This window comes from Mesoplodon bidens (genome assembly GCF_964165515.1).
Source record: "Mesoplodon bidens genome assembly, chromosome: 5".
NCBI classification, from domain to species: Eukaryota; Metazoa; Chordata; class Mammalia; order Artiodactyla; family Ziphiidae; genus Mesoplodon; species Mesoplodon bidens.
Window position 1 is genome coordinate 79,330,759 of NC_138161.1, and position 13,437 is coordinate 79,344,195.

The 13,437-nt window shown below is 34.8% G+C and overlaps 1 protein-coding gene across 1 annotated transcript in view; it reads left to right on the top strand.

Moving 5' to 3' along the window:
• NMD3 (NMD3 ribosome export adaptor) overlaps positions 1–13,437 on the top strand; it is a 43,997-nt gene that overhangs the window by 6,432 nt on the left and 24,128 nt on the right. The window contains exons 5-9 of the mRNA XM_081235039.1: positions 1,840–1,920; positions 2,680–2,808; positions 3,082–3,172; positions 10,659–10,737; positions 11,426–11,522. Of these exons, the coding sequence (XP_081091165.1) occupies positions 1,840–1,920; positions 2,680–2,808; positions 3,082–3,172; positions 10,659–10,737; positions 11,426–11,522 (477 nt within the window). The remainder of the gene's footprint in view (positions 1–1,839; positions 1,921–2,679; positions 2,809–3,081; positions 3,173–10,658; positions 10,738–11,425; positions 11,523–13,437) is intronic.

Consider the following 13,437-nt stretch of genomic DNA (forward strand, 5'->3'; position numbering starts at 1 on the left):
AGAGTCCACATGCCACAGCTAAGACCTGGCACAGCCAAAATAAATAATAAATAAATAAAAATTAAAAAAAAAAGGAGCAGGTCAGGTGGGAGAGATCAAAGCTCATCTCAAAGTGGTACTTAGATGTCCATTAGACATGGAAGTAGAAATAGTGGGGAGCTGGATAAATGAGCAAGGGAGTGGTCCAGACCAGAGATAATAAATTTGGGGTGTGATGGTATTTAAAGCTGTAATATTAGATGAGATTTCCTAGAGAGTTTAGAGAAAGGAAGAAATTTCAGGACTGAATCCTGGGATCCTTTGATGATAAAAGTTTGAGAAGATGAGAAAAAAACATCAGTCATTACTTCTAATTAGCTGCAGGGAGAGCAATATGTATAATCGGGAGATCTAGAAGGTGAAGGGAATGTTCAGGAAAGAGATTGAGGATTTTGGAGGTTTTGTTGTTAGTGAATGTTGAATTCCAGACGCCAGTAAAAGGTTTTCAGGATTTGGGTAGGAGTGTTAGATGGGATAGAAAAGGGCATATGTGGAACCATATGGAGATCGGAGTGCGGGAGATGAGGGAGTGACTGAGGTAATGGTAAAGAAGGATTAAAGGGCTCAATAAGATGGATTAGTCCTGGTTGTCTGAGGACAGATGGTGTGGTGAGGCTGAGGAATGGGGAATGCAGATGGAGGCTGAGGGAATAAGAAGCTCTCTGTCACACTCTGTACCTGGTGTCGCTTGTTGACTACTAGGCTTTGCTTTAGGGAAGCCACTTGAATGAGCAGGGTTTTACTCTGGACTGCTGTACCTATACTAGCTTATCTAGTTCTCACCAGAAAGGTCTTGATAAAATTATCTGCCTGCTCATGTCTCCCAAATCTGTTATCTACAGCTCAGATTTCTCCATAGAGCTCCAGACCAAATATATATCTCACTAACCATTGAACAGCTTCACTTGGATATCTTAGATAAATCCTCTTAAACTTAAATGTCTGAAACCAAATATAGCACATTCCTCCCCATTTAATCTGTTTTTTATTTGTGTCAGAAAAATAGTGTTACCTAGATGCCCAAGCTGGATACTTGACCATCATTCTAGAATCTTCTTTTCTTCCTTCCCATATCCAGTTATTACTAAATCCTATAGATTTTATCTCCTAAATAGCTCTTGGCTTGGATCTTTCTGCTGCTGTTATTTCCAACCCCTCAGTTCAGGTCACCTACAACTCTTGCCCAAATTATTGAAACAACCTCCATTTTTGTTCTCCCACCCCCCTCCTCAGAACACCCATTTTAGCCATATTGAGCTACATTCAGTTTGTCACATATGGCAAACTGTTTCTGGCCTCTGCTGATTTAGCAGTGAGTTACCATTGTTGATTCAGTATTCAGTGCATGAGACTCCCTGTAATGAATGTTCATTCTTTTTTTTTATTTAAGCCACATACATATTATAGTGAGAATAATGAAAGTAGAAACCTTTGTTCATGAGATTTCTAGTAGATGATGAGGTCATCAGGTCTTTGTTTTCTTCTAAAAAGTGTAATTTCCATTCAAAAAACTGTATACCGTTTTTAGGGGAAAGGAGTTTTTTTCTATGCAAGTATTTTAATTTTTGCTTGAATTATACCAGTTTCATTAATATAGTCATTAGATTTTCCCTTTATTTGCTGTTTTTGTTGCCATACCTCTGATGATGAATCTTTTTTTTTTTTAAACTGGTGATGTTGGGTAGATTAATCATGGATTCCTTAAGCATCTATGAAATCTGTTTATTAATGAGTTATTCTCTCATCTCTTTTCTCCTCAGATGGGAACTTACATTTCTTTTTGTTTGTGTTTTGTTGAAGGTACGGCTTGTAGATGCAAGCTTTGTTTGGACTGAGCCCCATTCTAAGAGACTTAAAGTTAAACTAACTATTCAGAAAGAGGTAAGCTATACATAATTTTCTCAGCATGGTTTAAAGTATAGGTAGGAGAATGAGGGGCTATTGGTAAATTATATTATGACTTGAACAGCTTAAAAGGAAACAAATGCATTCTTAATTTTAACCCTTTGTTTTCTTTTGGATCATCTGCACAGATGATCAGGTTGATAGTAAGAGCAGCCATTGTTCATGATTAGTGGGCTAAGTTAATCTTCTCAAAGTCATTTTTATTTGGAATAAGATTGAAGTAAAAACATGAGCTAAGGCAGTGCTTCTCAAACTTGGCTGATCATTTGACTCACAGTGACTGAATCAAACTGGATTCAACTGGATGTAAGATCCAGGAATCTATTAAAGCTTCCCAGGTGATTTCTGATGATTGCCTATGTTTGGGGACAATTAAATTAAGGAATATCTTCTTTTTTGAGAGTTTTATTGGTCTCCTAAGGAAGAACTTTATACACACACACGCATGTACATGTATATATAGCTATAAAAATTCTTCAAAGAATATCCTTACAACACTTCAACTAAAGGTAAATTTGAAATGTTAATCTAATAAATCCTATGAATTAAACCTATATATCTTTCTTGAAATAGTATGACATAGGATTTTAAATGTAACTCATTTGTTGTTGATTTCCTCAAAGCATTCATGGAAGAAGATTTTAAGTTAAATATTGAAGGATCTTCTTTTAAGAAAACTATTTGTTATTAAACAGAAAGGAAAGAATGAAGGAGTGTGGTTGTTTTCTTCGTCAGGTGATGAATGGTGCTATCCTTCAGCAAGTGTTTGTGGTGGATTATGTTGTTCAGCCCCAGATGTGTGGAGATTGCCATAGAGTGGAAGCTAAGGATTTCTGGAAAGCTGTGGTTCAAGTCAGGCAAAAGGTAATGAGAGAAAGATGATGTGTGAATCCTTCATCTTGTATCTTTGTCGGTTATAAATAGCGAGTAAAACCTTTCTCCTTTCCCGTCTTTCCAAATCTTTCAGGCACTAGGGATATTCCAGGTCTCTGGGGCATTCACCTTTAGAAAGAGATCACTGCCACATTTTAGATAATCTTTAAAGATTGTTTTTGTTTTAAAAATCAGTGTCCTATATCTGTAGATGGCTTTTTTTTTGCATTTCATTTATTAATCTAATAATGCATTTATGTTTAGACTTTGCACAAAAAAACTTTCTACTATCTGGAACAGTTGATTTTGAAATATGGCATGCACCAGAATACACTTCGTATCAAAGACATTCATGGTGAGTTAAAATTTAAAGCATTTGAAATGATGTCAGAATTTTATTTCAGCTATCCTAAGGAGTCTTTTATCTTTACTGATAGTATCTAGAATAGTACTGTCCAAAAGAAATTTCTGTTAGGAAGAAAAAAATCTTAGCTCTTTATCTGCACTGTCCAGCCAGTATGGTAGCCTCTAGCCATATGTAGCTATTGAATATTTGAAATGTGGTTAGTGCAACTGGGGAGCTGAATTTTTAATTTTTTTCTATTTTAATTGAAATTTACACTAAATAGCTACCAGATGAGTAAACCAGTAACTACATTAATAGAATGTAAAGTGGTATGATAGAAATTCATCAAAAACTTATTTTATGTAGAGGTCAGTTTCTGATTGAAAGAAAATTATTTTTGAGATCTGTAAGTTGTAATATTTTTGTTTTTCATATGCCTAGCGGCATTTGTGCTGGATACATTAAATCAAAAGGCTAAACTCAGTAATAATAAATAGTGATATACAAATGATATAATTAGATTTCTTGAAGATGGAATTTAAAAATGTTTGTGTAATTTCATAATGGCTCCTCAGAGCGTGTCCTGTCTTAGCACTTACTATTGATGTAGCATACTTTTATATACTAGCAGATGGATGAATATTTCTTTAATAATAGAAAAAATAAATATTCTTTAGCAAACTCTTAAGTCTCTTGCTAAAAGTTAATATTTTTAGTTGTAGGAGATGTGTATAATTTTTCTGGTTGTTAAAGTACAGGTTTAGAGATAGCTATTCTTGAAGGAATGACCAAATTCTTGTACTACTTATTTCAAAAATGTAAGTTCCTCTGTTACTGATCTGTTAGTCATTTATCTCATATGTCTTGAGGAAAGTAATTAGAAGTGTGATTTTGGATCCTTACATGGGAAGAAGTGAATATCAGTTATGTCACCTGGAGAAAATCTTTTAAGCTTTGTATCTGATTTGAGTGCATTACCAGTATAAGGTTAACAGTCTAAATCTGTAAAACATAGTTTACTGAATACTTATCGTGGGGAAGGTACTTTGCAGCCTGTTTAACATGGTGCCTGGCTATTTGTGGCTAGCCATCAGGCAAAAATACACCTTTGTCCTGAGTAACTTTGTTTTGAGTAACTTTTGGGGATTAGGGGATCCTAATATTCTAGCAAAGGAAAGGAAAACTGATTATCAGTTCAAAAGGAAACAGAAAACTGATTATCGTTCATCACCAGGGCAGAAATGTCCTTACACAGAATTTTTTGTAGCAGAAGACTTGGATACATTCTGGTACATGCCTTTGCTGTCACTTTAAAAATCAAAAATGCTGGAAGTTTAACAATGCTTTTTTTCATCCAGAGGAATTAATCTATTTTTCCCCCTACTGGTTCTTGGTTTGATGTAAATGAATCTTTTGTTTGATTGCTTGTTTGTTTGTAACTTTGTTTTTAAAATCATAACAATTGTAAAAATTTAAACAAGTATATATGAATGAAGGACCTCTGTCCCATTTATCCACTTGTTATTCCCAGATGTAGCCCCTTAAAACAAGGTATTACAATATGTACTCTGTATATAAATTGTGATAGCATTGGTTTCCCCTCATACATGAGACTGTTCTGTAATATTCTGTGACTTGCCATCTTAATATATTTAGAAACGTTTCCAAGTCATTGCATATAATCCTATTTTATTATTTTTAACCACTATGGTTGTGTATTTGTTAATCAGTATGTTTTTAATTATTTAGTTGTTTCCTATTAACTGGTTTACAAGATGCTCTAGTTTTTTTGCTGCTACAAACAGTACTGTAATAAACATCCTTACGTTTGTGCATAGTGGTTTTTCTGTGGGACTGAGTTCAGGAATTGAAATTACTAGGCAAAAGTATACAAATGTTAAATTTTATATATGTGCTGCTAGATTGTTTTCCAAAATGGTGCCAGCTTACAGTCCAATCACTTGTGAGAATTCCTCTTTTTCCAAACACTTGCCAACACTGCATAAGATTGTATTGGACTTTCTAATTTTTGCTGTTCTGATGAAGAGAATAAAAGCATCTTGTTTTTTTTTTTTTTTTTTTTTTTTTTTTTTTTTTTTTTGCAGTATGCGGGCCTCTCACTGTTGTGGCCTCTCCCATTGTGGAGCACAGGCTCCGGACGTGCAGGCTCAGTGGCCATGGCTCACTGGCCCAGCTGCTCCATGGCATGTGGGATCTTCCCAGACTGGGGCAAGAACCCGTGTCCCCTGCATCGGCAGGCGGACTCTCAACCACTGCGCCACCAGGGAAGCCCGCGCATCTTGTTTTTATTTTCATTTCCTTGATTACTAATGAGGGTTAACATTTTCATATGTACTGGCCATTTATGTTTATCTAATGTGAATTGTCCTGCATATATCTGTTTTTTCCTTATATATTTTGTGTCTGTTATTCAGGATATGAGTCTCATTACATGTGTGTATTATTATATATAGAGAGAGAGGAGCATGCAGAGCATGTGTTTGAGTGTGAACCTGAGAGAGCAGATACTTTCTTACAATGTCTCATGTCTTTTATCATCTAAATTTTTCATTTTTTAGTTTTATATAGCTATGGCTTTTGACTTTCTGTCTTGCATAGGAAAGTTTTTTATACTCCAAAAATTAGTTTTAGAAAGTAAATTTTTGTTTTACTTTTGGATCTTTAATCTTACCTGGTAAGAGTTTCTCCCAGAAAGTTAACTTGCATTGTCTCAATACTTACCTACCAAGTAGTCTGTCCTTTCCCCACTGATTTGAAATATCTCCTTTCTTATATAGACTAAGTTCCTTTGTACACATGGCTCAGTTCTGATTTATTTTGTCCCACTGCTTTTATTACAATATGTAAATTATACTTTACAGTATGTGCCCTTTTATTAATTCTTTTGTAAACCTTGGTTGATAGTGAGTAAGAGCATGGGTTTTGGAACCAGATTTTGTGAATTTGAATCTCTGTTCCACCAGTTTTTTGCTGTGTGACCTTAGGCAAGTTATCTAACTTCCCTGAGCCTCAGTTTTCCCATTAATAGAATAGAGAGGATGATAATAACCCTACCTCATGGGATTATAGTGAGGATTAAATAATTTGTGTAAATCACTTAGAACTGTGCCTGGTGCATAATCATGTTTATTTAGTTCTTTTCTGTATTTCAGTGACATGTTATTGTTTTCTTCATCAAGATTTTGAATGTTTCTAGTTTTTTTAAGACTATTCTATGCTTTTTGTTATTGTGGATGGCAACTTTTTCATTATATTTTCTAAGTGATTATTGCTAGTATTTTGGAAAACTGTTGATTTTGTATGTTGATCTTTCTGAAATTTCTTAATCATTAATAGTTTACATTATATTCTTGTGTCATATATATGATAATTTACTAGGTAAATTATTATCTGTACACAATGATAGTTTTATTTCTTCCTTTGCAGTATTATTCCCTCTTTTTTTCCCCTTTGGCTAGGAGTGGAGAATAGCATTGAGTGGTAATGTATCAGGCATTACCATCTTTCTGTTTCACCCCTAAATAGAATATTTGTTGAGATTTCTATCTGATACATATGCATATATAGTTATATTTAAACTGTTCTGTCCCATCATGCTATCAGTTACGTTAGTGACATTGAAACAGTCGGAGTTTTTCCCTCTTTCTGCACACTGTTAATCAACATGTTGAAGTTTTGTAAGAACCTGCCCATTAAGCCATCCAGTTTGGTATGAGGAAAGGGGGTAAAGGCTTTTCAACTCCTTTTATTAAGACGTTAGTCTTTCAGGTATTATACTGCTTCTTGAATCAATTTTAATAGCATTTTCCAAGGAAATTCACCATTTCGTCTAGCTTTGCACATACTTGGCATAAAATTGAACATGGTATATATATCATAGTGTTAAATCTCATCCATAACTGTCGTTGTGTCTTCTTTATTGTTGCTAATGTTGTTTGTCTTTTTTCATCTCCCTTCACTTCCTCTCTCTCCCTGTTCCCATCAGATTTGCCAAAGTTTTGTCTATTCTAGTTTTTTCAAAGAGTTAGCTTTAGTTTTATCAAAAAAGTCTTACTTTCTCTTAATTTTTGCTTTTGTTACTAATCCTTCTATTTAAAATTTTTTTTAATTGAGATAGAATTGTAGAATTCACATAAAACATTATATTAGTTTCAGGTATACAACATATTGATTGAATATTTGTGTATATTGCTGAATGGTCACCCTGTTAAGTCCAGTTAACGTACATCACCATACATAGTTATACAATTTTTGTTTGAATTAATTGAAAGCTTAGTTTATTTTCAATTTCTAATATGTAGACTTAATAAATTTTCTGAGTATCATATTGGCTCTGTAGCTGGTACTTAAAGCAGTCTTTTTCCACTACCCATTGCATATTTCTTTTTTTTCTCAGCAAGTATCTCAGCTATTTGATTCTCTTGAGTACATACCTAGGTGTAGAATTGCTGAGTCATATGGCAAATTTATATTTATCTTTTTAAGAAACTACCAAAGTGTTTCCAAAGTGGCTGTATCATTTTATATTCCCATCAGCAGTGTTTGAGGGTTCTAGTTTCTGCATATCCTCATCAACACTTGCTATTGTTTCTTTTTATAAATAGCCATTCTAGAGGATAATTTGAAGTGGTATCTCATTGTGGTTTTAATTTGCATTTCCCACATGACTAATGTTGTTGATTATCTTTTCATGAGCTTATTAGCCATTTCTGTATCTTTTTTGGTGAAATGGCTGTTTTAAGTATTTTGCCCAGTTTTTGATTGGGTTTTCTGAAGTTGTAAGAGTTATTAAAATATACACTGGATACAAGCCCCTTATCACATATGATTTGTAAATATTTTCTCCTAGTTTATCTTTTCATTTTCTTAATGGGGTCTTTTTTAAAAATTGTGAAATCTACCCTCTTAAGTTTTTAAGTGTATAATACATTGTAGTTGACTGTAAGTACGGTGTTGTACAGCATATCTCTAGAGCTTAATCTCTTGCTTAACTGAAACTTTATGCCAATTAACTAGTCACTCCTCATTTCCCCGTCCTCTCTGGCAACCATCATTCCACCGTTTAATTCAATGAATTTGACTATTTTAGATATCTCATATGAGTAGAATCATGCAGTATTTGTCTTTCTGTGACTGGCTTATTTCACTTTGCATAATGTCCTCAAGGTTAGTCCATGTTTTTGTACATTGTAGAATTTCCTTCCTTTTTAAGGCTGAATAATGTTCCATTGGAGGTATATATCACATTTTAACCATTCATCTGTTGTGGAAACAACCTAAATGTCCATCATCTTGGCTGGAGTGAATAGTGCCGCAGTAAACATGGGAGATCTTGATTTCGCTTCTTTTGGATAAATACCTAGAAATAGGATTACTGGATTATATGGTAGTTCTATTTTTAATTTTTTGAAGAACATCTGGACTATCTTCCATAGTGGCTGCACAGTTTTAAAGGGTTCCAGTATCTCCATGTTCTCTCCAGTACTTATTGTCTTTTGTGGGGTTTTTTGGTAATAGCCATCCTGACAGGTGTGAAATGTAAACTCATTGTGGTTTGGATTTGCATTTCCCTGACGATTAACAACATTGTGCTTTTTTCATATACCTATTTGCCATTTGCACATCTTCTTTGGAGAAATGTCTTGTTCCTCTGCCTGTTGCTTAATTGGGTTATTAGGGTTTTTTTTGCTGTTGAGCTGTAGGAATTCCTAATAGATTTTGGAGATTAACCCCTTTGCAGATACATGGTCTGCAAATATTTTCTCCAATTCTGTAGGTTGCCCTTTCATTGTGGTGATTGTTTCTTTTGCTGTGTGGAAGCTTTTTGAGTTTGATGTAGTCTCAGTTGTTTATTTTTGTTTTTGTTTTGGTGTCATCTGTGAAATCATTGCCAAGACCAGTGTCATGAAGCTTTTTTTGTATGTTTTCTTGTAGAAGTTCTATAGTTTCAGGTCTTACATTTGAGTCTTTTAAATCTGTTTTGAGTTGATTTTTGTAAGACGAGTTCAGTTTCATTCTTTTGCATGTGGATAGCCAGTTTTCCCAATGCCGTTTTGTTGAAGAGACTATCATTTCCCCACCGTGTATTTGTGGCACACTTGTTGAAGATCAGTTAACTGTGTATGTGTGGATTGATTCTATAGACTTGTCTTTTTGTTGATACCATACTGTTCTGATTACTGTAACTTTGTAATATATTTTGAAATTAGGATGTGTGATGCCTGCATGAAATGGTGTCTTTTGAATTGTGAAACTTCTAAATTTTGAAGTCTAATTTATCATTTTTTAAATAGCATGCTTTTGGTGTCATGTTTAAGAACTCTTGTCTAATTGATATCAGAAAGATTTTCTCCTGTTTCTTTCAAATGTTTTATAATTTTAGCTCTTATATTTAAGTCTAATCCTTTTGAGTTAATATTTATGCATGGTGTAAGGGTCTAAATTCATGTTTCCCCATGTGGATAGCCTGTTTTCCTAGTGAAAAGACTATTCTTTTCCCAATGAATTGCCTTGGATGCTCTGTCAAAGATTTATTGACTATAAATGTAAGGGTTTATTTCTGGATTCTCAAGTCTGTTCCATAGATCTATATAATTTATCCTTAATATACTAGTACCTCACTGTCTTGACTACCTAAAGTTATTGAGTTTTGAAATTGGGAAGTGTAAATTCCTGACAACTTTGGTCACTTTCAAAATTGTTTGGCTGTTCTAAGTTATTTTAGTCTTCCTAGTTAGCTGAGTTGTTTGGAAGAATATCTCTAAACATTTCTTAGCAGGTAGTTTGCTTTTAGTTATCTCTTTGCTGCTGATTTTTAATGGTACTGCATTGTGATCAGATAACATTGTAGTCATTTCTGCTGTTTGGAATTTATTGAATTTTTTTTGTTCTTAGTATGTGATTATTTTATGAATATTCTATGAATTTTTGAAAATAACAGTCTTTCTTGGGACCGTGTTCTACAATGTCAATTAAATCAACCTTGATACTTGGTTTTTCAAGTTCTGTGTATCCTCCCTATTTTTGGTCAGTTTGGTCATTTTGGTTTTGATAGTCTTATATACTGGTCTCCCACAATGATTGCACGTGTGTTAACATTTGTTAATTTTATTCTTTTTAATAGTTTTTGTTTTCTGCATCTCAGTGCTGTGTTATTAGATGAATTCCTATTGTCTTCTTGGTAGATTGTTTCATTTATTACATAAAATATCCTTCTGTTTAATATTGTTTTCTTTTAACCTTGATTTTATTTTGTCTGAAATTTAAATCGGGCATCTTGTTTTGTTTTGTTAGCATTTATCGGATTTGTCTATCCTTTTGTCAAACAAGTCTTTAAGTGATAACGGTATTCCTACTGTGCTATGGCTAGAATATTATAATTGTTTAATATGCACTGAATTTTTGGTATAGTCATGTTAGTAGAGGAAAATCTTACTTTGTGGTATTATTTTAACATGGCTTATTTCTTTAAAAGATGGTCTGGATTTCTATTATTCCTCAAAACAACATGCTCAGAAGATGGTAGAATTTCTTCAGTGTACGGTTCCCACTAGGTATGTTTTGAACGTACATGTGATTAAATCCCGGGAACTGGGAATGAACTTAGGTCAAATCCATTCTTCAGGCTTTAGCATCCTATCTTAAAATACTTAAATTATAGTAGGAATACTTACACAGTTAGTAAGCATTTATTGGATTAGGCATTTTAAGGGAAGTATTAGCCAAAGAGCATTAACAATCTCTTTGGGGAGCTAGACCTCACCCCACAATAGTAAGCACTGTAGTACTGAACCACTGATTGAATATGTTTAAATAAGCGAGAAGAAAAATGGGGGTAGAGGACTTTGGGGAGAAACTTCATGAAAGAGAAAGAACTTAAGCTCATAAAATGGGGAAATTTTCAAAAGTAGAGTTTGTATTGAAAAGTGAGATTAGTGTGAACAATGACTTGGGGCAGGCATTAGTGTGGCTTTTAATGGATGCTATATGTAGACTAGATTGGTCTAAGCCAAGGGCATGTTTTGGAGGTTTTCAGTAGGTAAAGTTGAAAATAGGTTAGGGTGCAGTCAGATTGGTGAAGGTTTTTAAATGAAGTGGACGAAATGAGGGTTCACCGTAGCAGGCATCTGCTGTTTCAGACCTTGGACAGTAATGATTTGATTTGATGAAAATTTATATTCTCGAGACTATACAAGTAAGGACCTTTGTTTTTTTATTACGATTAACTTTTTCTCTTAACAGATACAAAGCCTCACAGAGACTGATCTCTCAGGATGTCCATAGTAACACATACAATTACAAAAGCACTTTTTCTGTGGAAATTGTTCCAATATGCAAGGTACTTTTTCTCATTTAATTAATCCATGTCCTTCTTTCTTTTTTTTTTTTTTTTTTTGCGGTATGCGGGCCTCTCACTGTTGTGGCCTCTCCCGTTGCGGAGCACAGGCTCCGGACGCACAGGCTCAGCAGCCATAGCTCACGGGCCCAGCTGCACCGTGGCATGTGGGATCTTCCCGGACAGGGGCACGAACCCGTGTCCCCTGCATCGGCAGGCGGACTCTCAACCACTGCGCCACCAGCGAAGCCCAAATTAACCCATGTCCTTCTTAATTGGTTTATATGTAATTATTAGGTCCTGGTTTCCTTCTGGGATTGGTTAAACATTTAGAAAACTTCCTTCTTAATGATTTCTGACACATTTCAGCCATGTTAAAAAGATGTTTAAAAGTAATCATGCTTAAAATTATAAATTTTTGGTGTACTAATTAAAAGGCCTGGTTGCAGTGTTTATGGTGCGAATTCCTTAAACTTTGCAATCCTAGTGGACACTTGATAGTTCTGTGAAACTTTGAATACAGGAAATTACTTTAAAATAATTATCAGTGAACCACTTTGTGGAATATATGCAAACTGGATTTTGGCATGATAGAATTAAACAGTATTGTGGAAAGGAGATCATAGAATTATTTTTGTGATTTTTAAAAAAATTTATTTATTTATTTTTGGCTGTGTTGGGTCTCCATTGCTGCACGTGGGCTTTCTCTGGTTGTGGCGAGCGGGGGGCTGCTCTTTGTTGCGGTGCGTGAGCTTCTCATGGCAGTAGCTTCTCTTGTTGTGGAGCATGGACCCTAGGCACGCAGGCTTCAGTAGTTGTGGCTCGCGGGCTTTAGAGCGCAGGCTCAGTAGTTGTGGCACAAGGGCTTAGTTGCTCTGCAGCAGGTGGGATCTTCTTGGACCAGGGCTCAAACCCAACATTGTTGCCTGCATTGGCAGGTGGATTCTTAATCACTTCGCCACCAGGGAAATCCCTGTGATTTTAAACATATAATCCGAATAACACTTAAGACATAGGTTATCATTTCATTGATTGTACTAAGGTAAACTCTGCTTTAAAAATATAAATGAATTAAAATTCAACAAATAGTTACTGAGGATCTATTGTATAGAAGGCTGTGTGTTAAGGATTATGTAGTAGAGGTCGCTGCCACGTAGGAACTTGCATGTCCATGTTTAAATCACTAATAATAAATGCCATAATTTATTGTGAGCATTCTACATAAAGCTGTTATCTCTTATACTTATTATTATAAGTATATTTCACCTCTTCAAGTCTTATAACAACGGGAGTAAATCATATCATCATTTGAAGATGAGGAAGTTGAAGCTTGGGGAGGTTAGATGACTTGCCCAAAGTTACATAACTACAAAATGATGAAGCCAGGATTTGTGTCTAGGTCTGTGACTTTGAGGCTTTAAAGTTATCACTAATTTATGGTGTAGCACAGTACCAGGGATGAAATGATGGCTTAAAACCGAGTCAGCAAATTTTTTCTGTAAAGGGCCAGATAGTAAATATTTTCAGCTTTTAGGCTATATAATTGGTTTTGCAACTACTCAACTGTGCTGTTGTTGCACAAAAGTAGCCATAGTTAACAGGTAAATGAAGGGCTGAGGCTGTGTTCCAGCAAAACTTTTATTTACAAAAATTTGGTCTGAGGATCTTATTTGCAGACTCCTAGTTTAAAACAGTGAACATTTTCCTGGTGCAAAACTGGGGAAATATGAATCTAGGTGTGAGGGCATATTTAGGCCATGTGTATTAAGTGCTTTGAGTGACTCACACAGGTATCTGGATAAATACACAGTGTAAAGAAGTTTTTTCATTAATCTTTGGAGACTCTTACTAAGTTAAAAAAAAAAAGAAAAGAAAAAGGACTGAAGTAGGTGCCATTAGGGAGGCACAGAATGTTCCT